The sequence below is a fragment of the Erinaceus europaeus genome, chromosome 7 (assembly GCF_950295315.1).
Source record: "Erinaceus europaeus chromosome 7, mEriEur2.1, whole genome shotgun sequence".
Lineage (NCBI taxonomy): Eukaryota > Metazoa > Chordata > Mammalia > Eulipotyphla > Erinaceidae > Erinaceus > Erinaceus europaeus.
The window spans coordinates 108875444-108888782 of NC_080168.1; the positions used below are offsets into that span (position 1 = coordinate 108875444).

General features: G+C 38.4%; 1 protein-coding gene across 1 annotated transcript; it reads left to right on the forward strand.

Annotated features, from left to right (window-relative positions):
• Positions 1 to 8255: 8255 nt before the first annotated feature.
• On the forward strand, positions 8256 to 9194 carry LOC103109089 (olfactory receptor 6C2-like). The gene has a single exon (XM_007518095.1). It carries the CDS (start codon positions 8256 to 8258, stop codon positions 9192 to 9194), a length of 939 nt encoding a protein of 312 aa, XP_007518157.1.
• The last annotated feature ends 4145 nt before the right edge of the window (positions 9195 to 13339 follow it).

The window sequence follows — 13339 nt, forward strand, 5'->3', positions numbered from 1 at the left end:
AGGGGAGGAGATGGGATATAGAGATCTGGTGGTAGGAATTGTGTAGAGTTATACCCCTCTTATCCAATAGTTTTGTCAATGTTTCCTTTTTATAAATAATTTTTTAAAAAAAGAAATATCATGTTATAAAGAAGACCCTGGGAAAAGAAATCATCCCCTAAAGCAAAACAGGAAAGGCAAAACACAAACCAGGAGTATGAATATCATGCAGTCCTAATGGCTGTGATACTATAAGAAATAAAGAATGATTGAAGTAGTCTAATGCCACAAAAAAGGGCAAATAAAGTGCCTACATTTCATTCAGTTTTTAAGAAATTAGAGATAAACTTGTCGAGGGAAGTTTTGTTGGAGCAATCTGTTTAGAAGTCATCTCATAGATATTGAAGGAGTTGGATGGAATATAGGAACTAAAGAAGATTATTAGAGAAGCTAAGAATAGAGAATATGTTTAATACTTCTGGGGTGGAGCTCTTTCTAACTAGACATAGAATGTTGGCTCTCCCCCAGAAAACAAATATTACACAAAAGAACTAAACAGTGTCTAGAAATGGTAATGCATTATTATCTAGAAATGGTATTGCAGTATTAGAGTGTTTCTTTCTTTTTTCTTTTCTTTTTTTTTTATGCTTGTAAGGAAGCTCTATAGAGTTTTATACTTGTAAGGATGCTCTATAGAGGTTCTATAGAGGCTGTACCAGTTTGCATTCCAGTTAACAGTGTAACAGAGTTCTTTTTTCTCAACATCCTCACCAGCACCTATTAATTTCAGTCATGCGTATGTAGACCATTATTACTGGTGGAAGGTGTTACTTCATTGTATTTTAACTTGGATTTCTGTAATAACAATTGTTGTCGACCATTTGCAATATGCCTATGGCTCATCTGTATGTTTTCCTCGGAAAAAGTACCTATTTAGATATTTAACCACTTTTTCATTGGGTTATATGGATGCTTTATACTGTATAATTTCTTGATATATATATATATATATATATAGAGAGAGAGAGAGAGAGAGAAGAAAAGATATATATATGTACATGTATATATATATATATCATAAAATTGCATATATAATAGAAATTTTTTCTTTTGTGACAAGATGCATACACTTTAAGGGCATTTTGCTAAGTCAAATAAGTCAGACCAAGAAAGACAACAGTATCTGAAATGTAATTCAAGCACTTAAGCAGGTGAGCCAACACCTGGCCCCAGCTAGTACTTATGTCAACAGACAACACTGTAAAATGTGGAATATGAGACAGACTTTCTTCAGGCATTGACCATTCAGTTTGTGATCAAGAAAAGAATTCATACAATTGGGCTTTTTAAATTCTAACAATTTTCATTAAATACTTGTTTTAAAATAGATTTTAGGATTCTTAAATCTCTTTCCTAGTTACACTTAAACTATCAATTTACTTTCTGCATGTGAGTGAAGACTTCTAATTGTTGTTCTTCACTTCTTATATTATATCACATAGCATAATCATTTGATGATCCATATTTTGTTACAAGTGATATAGTAACATATAGTTTGATAGTAGATAAATATTCCATTGATTATTTACTCCACGACTGCTTTTCTTGTTTATTTGTGACATAAATTAATAAAAATGAAATAGTTAATGCATTGGTTTTTCTGCTATGGATAAAACCTGCTGGAAACACAAAGTAAATTCTTAATGGCAAGTGTAATAGAATGCACTTAATGTAATCAGGCATATTATAGCAAAGCTAGGAAAACAGTTGAACTAGAAGAGAGATAAGTCAATAACCTATAGTTAAACATACTTGGTAAATGAGACTGGGCAGTGTCACACCTCGTTGAGTGCACCTTTTAGATGTGCTTGAACCCAGGTTGATCTCCAACTCAACGCCTGCAGGGGGTATCTTCACCAGAAGTGGAGCAGGTCTGCCAGTGTCTCTTTCTCTCTCACTCTCTATACCTCTGCTCCTTTCTTTTTATCTCTGCTGTATCAAAGAAAAAGAAAGAGGGAGGGAAGAAGTGAAGTTGCCTTTTTGCTCTCCTTGGTGCCCCCATGAGGTGCCAAATATCAAACCCAGGACCTCAGACGTGGAAAGATGTGCACTTTACCCACTGAACAGCATACCTTATTCATAAAGTCCAATTTTATGCTTTCGTGTCTTGATTCCACACTGAATGGTACATATCTGGAGAAAGTCTGTCTCACATTCCAAATTCTACATTGTTGTGTACTACCATCAAGAGTAGTTTCATTTGGTTTTTCATTTTACTATTTTTTTTCAACAGTCCTTAGAGTTATCGCTTAGGCTCAGTGACTGCTTGATATACCCACTGCTTCCTGTGGTTATTTTCTCATTTTCTCCCTCCCTGTTGTATTTGATAGGATAGAGAGAAATTTAGAGGGATAGGAGAAAGAGAGACACCGGCAGCCATGTTTTATAACTTTGAACCTTTCTTCCCTGGGCCTTAACCCATGTTCTTTCCGATAGTAACGTGGGATTAAGCATGAGCAGCACCACTGAACTTCTGGTTGCAATGTATTTATTTATTTTTATTTTATTTGTTTTACTGAGATACAGAGACAGTGAGAGAGATCAGACTACTGTTTAGTTCTGGCTTATGGAGGTGCAGTGGATTGACCCTGGGTCTTCAGGGCCTCAGGCATGAAAGTGTCCTAGTTGATTTTAAAAAATAGCATTCCAATCTGGTGATGATATTTCTAACAATGAAAAATGCATTTTTTTTTGTTTCATTAAGCCTTTAACATGGGAGAGGCAGTGAAGCACTTGGATAAGAGCACAAGTTACTGAGTGCAAGGACCAGGATTCAGCCCTCAGGTCCTCACCTGCAAGGAGGAAGCTTTTCAAGCAGTGAAGCATGCCTGCAAGTGTCTCTCTGTCTCTCTCCCTCTCTATTCCCCACCAAATTTCTGTCTGTCCTATCAAATACAAAAAAAGAAAAAAAACAGAAAATTAAAAAAGAAAATTGACATATAACATATATTGCTATATTTGAATATAAAGTATATAAAGTTATGTTACCTCAATAAAATTAAAAGAAGGGATTCAGGTAGTAGCACAGTGGGTTAAGCGCATGTGGTGCAAAGTGCCCGGACTGGCGTAAGGATCCCGGTTCGAGCCCCCGGCTCCCCACCTGCAGGGGAGTTGCTTCACAGGCGGTGAAGCAGGTCTGCAGGTGTCTATCTTTCTATCTCCCTCTCTGTCTTCCCCATCTCTTTCCATTTTTCTCTGTCCTATCTAACAATGATGACATCAATAACAATAATAACCACAACAACAACAACAAAAATGACAACAAGGGCAACAAATGGAAAATAAATAAATATTAAATAAATAAAATTAAAAGAAGCACTCTCTCAAAGGAACACCTTAATATTTGTAAAATCTAATTATATGAATGTATTAATTTAAGAAACTTCTGAAAAAGTTCTATGTGAAATATCAGCAATGATTGTTATTCATTTTTACCCCCATATCTGTGATCTTAATTTACTTCCTTTTGTTTTTAGTAGCAAGTAATGATTTATGGTATAAGTAGTTTACAGCACATTATCTTAGCAACTGTTTGCTACCTGTAGATGTTATTGAATAAAGGGAAGAAAGGGGTGGGTGGCTATTTTCACTTGATGTTTATCTCTTAATTTAGACTGTGCTGAATTGTGTTCTCGGAGGACACTTTCTTCTGCTGCAATTTCTAGTTACTTTACGAAAGATTACACCAAAGCCTCATTAGTGACTTTGGGGCCTAATTCACTTAGGATCTGTGTTTAATGACTTGTTTTCTCCATTGGCAAATAAAAAGCAACAATCTTGCTACTGTAAAAAGTCTCCTTTTATCTTGGAAGGTTTCAGTATCAATATTGATCCAAAGAAGAAGAACTTCTAACATGTCCTTGGACCTTGGAATAGCAATTAGCTACCATAATCAGATCAATGCTTTAAGAAAGACTTGGCCACGTGAGAATTCAGATTTACCTTCTTCTTTTAAATAACATGCTATGTTTTACTAAGACTAGAGAGATTTGTGTTTAATATTTGTTTATTTATTCCCTTTTGTTGCCCTTGTTGTTTTATTGTTGTAGTTATTATTGATGTTGTTGTTGTTGGATAGGACAGAGAGAGATCGAGAGAGGAGGGAAAGACAGAGAGAGAGAGAGAAATATAGACCCTGAAGACCTGCTTCACCGCTTGTGAAGAGACTCCCCTGCAGGTGGGGAGCCGGGGGTTGGAACCGGGATCCTTACGCTGGTCCTTGTGCTTTGCGCCATGTGCACTTAACCTGCTGCGCTACCGCCCGACTCCTGACTAGAGAGATTTTTTTCCTTGATTGATATGTACTAAAATAAACAGAAGTTGATTATTTTGAACTGACAAATGCCTTTATAGAACAGGGCTTGTGTATTCATCTGAAAATTAATGAGACCAAGGCCATCTAAAGATGGAACTTGATGCTATGTGTTTAAGATCCCAAGTATACTTTAACATTTCATTGAATGACAGTGAACTGGTCAACCACACAATGATGTCAACTAACTTCTAATATGTAGGAGAAACGATATGTCTAATGTTTGCAGAGTTATGTAAATCACCAACTTAAAATCTGGATTGAATAAGAGAGGTAAATGGGCACCAAAACCAAGATTATCTCAACAATGAGGAAAACAGAGGATATATAGTTCTTTTGTATAAACTGAATCCAATATGTTACTTAAGTTAATATTTCCTACCAACTGTTACAATTTATAGTAGGCATATATTTTTGAGAGTGCCCAATGTGCATTCAAAATGCATTAAGCGAGTCAGTATGGAGTTCATAATGAAATAGTGTCCACTTAGACTTGGATACCCTCCTCACCTACTTCCTATTACAGTTCTCTCACTCACTCCAAAGTTAACCTTATCACAGCAAGGACTGCAAAAGTTGAATAAGGGCAAGAGACTGGCATACTTTAACGATGACTTGTTAGTCACTATCAGGCCACCCATCAGATGGGGCCCTAATTGGGGAGTCCTTAGATTCCCAAACAGACTTGATAGGCCTAGAACTCAAATAAATCCCTCTCTCTATTGTTACCAGTCATTTCTACCAGGAACAACAAAATAGACCCCTTTGTGGGCCCCCATAGGACCTTGCCCTCAACTTGGATCAACAATGGTAGAGAATGTTCCATCCTCCGAAGGAAGGATGGACAACATACTCTGTGCTACACCTGAGGAAGTTGGGTCGATACTGGGGCAGCATGGAATATTCCTACTGATGACCACAGAATGTGAGCTCAGATTTAGAGGGATGTAGAGGTCACATAGACTCCTAAGCTAATTATGGGCTCCAGATCACATCAAATCGATGGGGTTTACAGTAATATTTATACTTCTTTTCCATATTAGGGAGCTACTCTCTTCCCTGCTCAAGCTTTCTGGTCCTTTGCCCAATCATGACCTCATCTTCCCAGACAATAATTAGGATCCACCTGCATAACAAATTTCAGGCTCAGGCAAAAAAAAAAAAAAAAAAAAAAAAAACCTAGTATAGCTACAGGCCCTTTGAAATATAACTAAAATATGCCTACTAGCTATCTACAAAATGGAGGACCCCCCCCCAACACTTCATCTGCACTACTCTAGCCTTTAGGTCCATGATTGTTCAACAATTTGTTTGGCTTTGTATGTTAACTCTCTTTTCAGCCACCAGGTTCCAGATGCTAGCAGGATGCCAACCAGACATCCCTGGACAGACAACCCCACCAATGTGCCTTGGAGCTCCACTTACCCAGAGCCCTTCTCCACTAGGGAAAGAGAGAGAAAGGCTGGGAGTATGGATCAACCTGTCTATATCCATGTTCAGCAGTGAAGCAATTACAGAAGCTAGACCTTCAACCTTCTGCATCCTACAATGACGTTGGGTCCATACTCCCAGAGGGTTAAAGAATAGGAAAGCTATCAGGGGAGGGGATGGTATACAAAGGTCTCGTGGTGGGAATTGTGTGAAACTTATTCTATGGTTTTGTCAATGTTTCCTTTTTTAAAATTAAAATTTTTTTTTCCCCTCCAGGGTTATTGCTGGGCTCGGTGCCTGCACCATGAATCCACAGCTCCTGGAGGCTGTTTTTTTTTCCCCCTTTTTGTGCCCTTGTTGTTGTAGCCTCGTTGTGGCTATTATTATTGCCATCGTTGATGCTGTTTGTTGTTGGTTAGGACAGAGAGAAATGGAGAGAGATGGGGAAGACAGAGACGGGAAGAGAAAGACAGACACCTGCAGACCTGCTTCACCACCTGTGAAGCAACTTCCCTGCAGGTGGGGAGCTGGGGGCTCAAACTGGGATCCTTACTCCGGTCCCTGTGCTCTGCACCACATGCACTTAACCCACTGCGCCACCGCCCAACCCCCAATTTAAATTTTTTATATATTTTATTTATTTTCCCTTTTGTTGCCCTTGTATTTTTTAATTGTTGTTGTAGTTATTGTTGTTGTTATTGACGTCACTGTTAGATAGGACAGAGAGAAATGGAGAGAGGAGGGGAAGACAGGGGGAGAGAAAGATAGACACCTGAAGACCTGCTTCACCGCTTGTGAAGAGACTCCCCTGCAGTTGGGGAGCCAGGGGCTCGAACCGGTATCCTTCCCCTGGTCTTTGTGCTTTGCGCCACGTGTGCTTAACCTGTTGTGTCACCGCCTGACTCCCCTCTTAGGTAAATTTAAAATAAATCCACCAAATAGAACCAGTGGCAAAATTAAGAGATATCAGTATAGTTTTAAAATTGAATCTCAAAAACCACAAATCATGGCAAAGATCCCTTTTGAGGGAACCAGACGTGACTTGCCAAAGATTTCTTTTTAAAAGTATTTATCTATTCGATTTTTAAATAGAACAGATAACTGAGAAGGGAAGGGGAAACGATGAGGGACCAAGAAGGAGAGATGCCTGCAACACAGCTTCATGCTGGTGAAGCTTCCTTCAAAAATGAGGCCTGAGGGATTGAACCTGAGTCCTTATGCGTTATACCATGCATGCTCAATCAGGTGTGCCACCACCTGGCTCTGACAATGATACCTAAGAGTAAGCCAGTGTGGAAGGGGATATTGTCAGGCTTGTATTTCTTTTTTTAAATTTTTTTATTATTATTTTAATATTGGCTTACAAAATTATAACATAGTAAGGGTATAATTGCACACCTTTCCCACGACAAGAGTCTGTGTCCCCATTCCCTCCACTGGAAACTGCATTAGTTCTCACTAGATTACAGATATGGGTTAACCTTTATTTCTATAACTATATATATATACATATACATATATATACATATATATGTATATATATGTATATATATATATTTTTTCCCATTTTTCTTTTTTCCACTTTTTTATTTATAAAAGGAAACATTGACTAAACCATAAGATAAGAGGGGTACAACTCCACACAATTCCGCCATCAGAACTCCACTTCTCATCTCCTCCCCTGATAGCTTTCCTATTCTTTATCCCTCTGGAAGTATGGACCCAGGATCATTATGGGATGCAGAAGGTAGAGAGTCTGGCTTCTGTAATTGCTTCCCTGCTAAACATGGGCTTTGACAGGTTGATCCATACTCCCAGCCTGCCTCTCTCTTTCCCTAGTGGGGAAGGACTCTGGGAAGCAGGGTTCCAGGACATATTGGTGGGGTTGCCTGTCTGGGGAAGTCTGGTTGGCATCATGGTAGCATAGGCAACCCAGTGGCTGACAAGAGTTAACATATAAATCCAAACAAGCTGTTGACTAATTATGAACCTAAAGGCTGGAATAGTGCATATGAAGAGCTGGGGGGGGGGTCTCCATTTTGTAGATAGCTAGTAGGCATATTTTAGTTATATTCCAAAGGGCCTGTGACTATACTAGTTGTTTTTTTCCCCTGCAGGCTCATATTTCTATCATTCAGAGACTTTAAATAGTAGAACTTCTTAGCCTCAGTATTTCATTGAAGTTTTTTTTTTTTTAATGATACATGTGTTTGCTTGGGTTTGAGAATACATTGGCGTTATACTTAGATATAAATCCCACAAGGATTATTCAGAATGCTTAAAAAGAAGATCTAAAACTCTAAACAACATTACTAAAAGCATGAATTATTATGAGGTATTCATTACCATTTGAAAAAATTTAACATGGACTGCACTGATTTTTTTGAATAAAATACATTATACATTTTGCCACCCTTTTCTCAGTCATATTTCTTAATTTAACAGGCACACTGTGCTTCATTAGGATCCAGTAATGAGAAACTGTACAGCAATATCCATGTTCATCCTCTGGGGACTGACAGATGACCCTCAACTGCAGATTCTGATTTTCATATTTCTACTTATCACCTACATGCTGAGTGTTGTTGGAAACCTGACCATCATCATCCTCACATTAGTAGACCCTTACCTTAAAACTGCTATGTACTTTTTCCTCCAAAATTTTTCCTTCCTAGAAATCACATTCACTTCTACCTGCATCCCAAGGTTCTTGTACAGCCTAACCACAGGTGACAAGACCATCACCTATAGTGGTTGTGTGTGCCAAATATTTTTAACAGATATCTTTGCAATTACAGAATTTTTCCTCCTGGCTGCCATGTCCTATGATCGCTATGTGGCCATCTGCAAACCCCTGCATTACATGACCATCATGAGCCACGAGGTCTGCAAAAGGCTTGTCTTATGCTGTTGGCTCATTTCTTTGTTGATCCTACTCCCACCAACTAGTCTGGGACTAAAACTAGAATTCCGTGACAATAATGTCCTAGACCACTTTCTCTGTGATGCTAACCCTATCCTGAAGATCTCTTGTTCAGATACATGGCTCTTAGAGAACATGGTCATTTTCTGTTCTGTGTTGATCTTCGTTGTGACACTTCTGTGTGTGGTTCTGTCCTACATGTTCATTATGAGAACAATTCTAAGGTTCCCCTCTGCCCAGCAAAAGATGAAAGCTTTTTCCACCTGTTCTTCCCACTTTATTGTGGTTTCTATTAGCTATGGTAGCTGCATCTTCATATATACCAAACCTTCAGCAAAAGATGAAATGATCCTTAATAAAGTAGTTGCAATACTTGTTACTTCTGTTTCCCCCATGTTAAACCCCTTTATTTATACTCTGAGGAACCAACAAGTGAAACAAGCCTTTAATAACTTAGTTAAAAGAATATTAATGCTGTCAAAGAAGTAGATCATGTTGAAGTTGTAACTCCCAAGGGGCTAAAAAAATAAATGTGATTGTTAGTTCTGTTTTGGATATAGCCTGCTCTGACTTTTATAAAAGATTGATAATGATATACTTATTGAGATACCAATTTTGAGGATATTTAATCAAGTATATGATAGCAAAAGATAGGGCTAGAGAGAGGTAAAATATTAATAAACATACAGATATATTGGAAAGAGAAGAAAAGTACGTGAATGCTGTAGAGATAATCTGACATTATAATATATTTTATAAAATATTATAAACTGAATTAATTTGCATATTATAAATGAAAAACCATATGGCTATTCTTTTGTATATTTGTTTTTATTACTAGTGTCACATTTATTTACAAAAAAGCATAACATTTCTGGAGTACAATTTAGCACCCAAAGAGGCTCCTGCAAGTCACCACACCCTCCCACTAAATTCTTGTCTCCTCCTCAGTAACCTCTCCTCTCCTCTCCTCTCCTCTCCTCTCCTCTCCTCTCCTCTCCTCTCCTCTCCTCTTCCCTCCCCTCCCTTTCCCTCCCCCCTCTCCTCCCCTCTCCCTTCTTTCCCCTCCCATCCCCTCCCCACCCTTTTATTCTTCTCTTTATTTTAAAAAATTTTTAAAAATATTTTATTTTTTTGTTGCCCTTGTTGTTTTATTGTTGTAGTTATTATTGTTGTCATTGTTGTTGGATAGGACAGAGAGAAATGGAGAGAGGAGGGGAAGACAGAGGGAGGGAGAGAGAAAGATAGACACCTGCAGACCTGCTTCACCACTTGTGAGGTGACTCCCCTGCAGGTGGGGAGCCAGGGCTCGAACCAGGATCCTTGCTCCGGTCCTTGTTCTTAGCGCCACCTGCGCTTAACCCTCTGCGCTACAGCCCGACTCACTATTCTTCTCGTTTTTTGTAAGTTCATTTATTTGGTCGTCTACATTCCATACATGAGTGAAGCCATGTGGTTATCTTATATCCCTTAGCATCTCCTTTATCCCCCTGATACAGTATCATACTTTTTGATTGTAGCATAGTATTTCATTGAAGATATTCCTCATTATCTTCTTTTTAATGAGAATTAGTTTATACTGAAATGTGAATGTATTTGTTATTTATGTTATGGATAAAGCTTACTGAAACCATAAAAATGTTTCATAATTGTATGTTTAACATAAATGTTGAGCATTTTAATCAAGCACACAGTAGCAAATCCAGGTAACTAATATAACTAGATAAGAGATATTATTATTTGCTAAATTCTTCCTCACCTTGACACCTTCAATAGCTAAATTTGAAATATCACAATATCCTTTGACAATTGTTTCTCATTTCTTGCTTTTGGACAATTTGTGGGCCCTGCAGTTAAGTATTTTCTCATTTTTCAAATACATAATTTCAGTGTTGGTTCATTCAGTCTTATTTACCTATTATGAAAATAATAATATTTATGAAGAAAACTTAAACGATTTATTTGAATATATCTTTGCTCAGATTTTTTCTGTATGAATGCTGAAAGGGTTGAGATTTTTTTTTCATGTATGTTGGTGTAAAAAGGAAATATCCAGAGAAACAATACTAATGTGAATCAATATTTTGTCTAAATATGACTAGAAAAGAGATGTCAGAATCCTAAAGTATATTTTAAATCAACTATTAAGTATAAAAATATTTTAATATTTAAATGAAGAAGCTTAAAATGACAATTTATTAATGGGTCCAATAAAATAAAAGAGTTTTGACAAAAGTTGCCTTGGAGTATCATGGATTAATTTAAAAGGAAGAGAAAACTGTGGGTCTGGGCATTAGTGCACTTGGTAGAGCACTTATATTACCATACACTAGGACTTGGATTTAAGTTTCTGATTCCCAGCTTAAGAGAGGAAGCTTAGAATGCAGTGAGTGGAGCCTTGTTACAGCTATCTCCTCCCCTCCCTCTTGCCCTCATTCTGTGTCTTCCAGAACAGAAAGGAAGAAAGAAAATATAGAAGACTCTTAGAGATGTTCAGACAATTACCTTAGTGGCAAAAATAAATAAATAAATAAATAAGCAATAAAAGTAAGAAAAAAGGGAAAAATGACTTGGTGATTTCTATTTTGTTTATAGCCTGCACTGAAATTATAGATATCAGATTGATAATGATAAACAGTTCACTAGACATTTATATGGCCCAGAAGCATGTGAAAAAGTGCTCCACAGTATTGCTAGGTGAATGCAAACTAAAACCATAATGAGGTACCACCTCCCACCTGGGAGAATGGCTGAAGTTAGCAAAACAGGAGGGTTGGTAAATACCTCATTTGACTATTGTGTTGGCTTGACATTTGTGAAACCTAGGTTCAAGCCTGGCCACTGCTTTCCTACAATGTTTATTTTCTCTCTTTCTGCATCTTTTACTGTCTGAAAAAGAAGGGGGTGTGTGACAAATGTTGATGCAAATGTGAAAAATAAAGGATTTCTGCTGCACTGTTGGTGGGAAAGAAAGCTGGTGTAACACCTAGAGAAGATACCAGAGGAAGAGAAATGTTAAGGGAAGATGACCAGAAGGCTTTGAACTCCAGTTCCATCAGGACCCTGAGAGAGAAGAGGAAAAATGAAGTGTTGAGCAGCGCCATGGAGAAGAGAGAGAGAGGAGATCTGGAGCCAAGAGGGAACACAAATCTTTATTTGCGCTGGCACCTCAGAGTTGGGTAAGAGAGAAGCAGGTTGGGCCACGTGGAGGTAGCTAAAATGGCCGCCTCACGCAGCAACCTTTCTTTCGTCTAAGCACCAAAGTGAAGGGCCGGCAAGAGAGAGAGGTGCGGAAGAAGAAGGGCTTTTATGGGAGTAGCTCTCGTGAGAATGGGAAGGGAAAGGAGTAACCAAAGCACTCCAAATATCAGGGGGAATTGACAATGCCCTGAGGGCACAACATGGCGGAACAGGCTCTCCGAGAATATCCCAACTCTCGCGGGAACTAGCAATAGCCTGAGGGGACAACATGGCATATGTGACTGCATCTGCACAATTTCCCAGCAATGAAGTGATAGCATGACAGCACTCCTAAAAAGGCCCAAAACAGCTAATAAGAATCTCAAAAAAAAAAAATACACAGAGTATAATAAATATAGAGATAATAGCAATAATACCAGCTTCTAGGTAGTGAGAGACATTTGCATTAAAATGCTTTTTGCATATTGAGGAGATACATTATTCACAGAGCACTGGATTTACATTCCTGAAGCTTCAGGTTATATACACAACACAAAATATGCCAGAAGGAGCATGTTCTGGATCTCTCTTTCCATCATCACTATTCACTTACGTCAGAAATATCATCATAAGCCCTTTTTTGGGCCTTCTCAGGATTTTGCCTTCACCATAAAGCAGCAATGGTATGGACTACCCCAGTCTCCAAAGAGAGGCTAGTTTGTCTTATTCTGCCACTTGAGGAGGACTGGTCCTGAAATGAGTGCAGCTTAGAATTTTCCCAGCTGTGGCCATGAACTGTGAGCTCAGACCAAAAGGGACATAGGCTCCTGTGCTAAATATATATGGACCCTAGGTTAGGTGGATGGAATACACAGTTAATTTTACTCATAGATCTTTTTCAAGAATGGGAGCAACTCTCAGCCTAATTCAACTTTATAGGCCTTTTATTTACTTTGACACCATCTTCTTAGACAATATTTTTAACCAGCTCCATGTTAGCTATCAAATTAAAGCAAAAACTATTCTAGTTAGGGCTCCTAGGAACATGCCTAAAATGGACTTTATAGATTCCTTCCACCTTAGGATCCCTATTCTCGTCTGCTCTTTTCCTACTTTTTGGCTCCTGTTCATTATTCATTTTGTCCCACTTTCTGTCTTGCCACCTTTCAGCCACAAAGTTGCAAAAGCTATCATGATTCCAACCGGACCTACTGGAACCTCAGCTCTCCAGAGCTCTACCCCAGTAGGGTGAGAGAAACAGGCTAGGGTTGGATCAATCTGCCAACATCCATGTCCAGAAGATAAACAATTACAGAAACCAGAACTCCCACCTTCTACACCCCAAGAAAAATTTGATCCATATTCCTAGTGGAGAAGAGATGAAAGGGGAAGGACAACCAGAGGGTTCTGAACTCCAATTCCACCAGGACCTGAGAGAGAAGAGGAAAAAGGGA

Bases quoted from the DNA above. Each gene is read 5' to 3' on its own strand.
- LOC103109089 (XM_007518095.1), top strand. From the start codon at position 8,256: ATGAGAAACTGTACAGCAATATCCATGTTCATCCTCTGGGGACTGACA.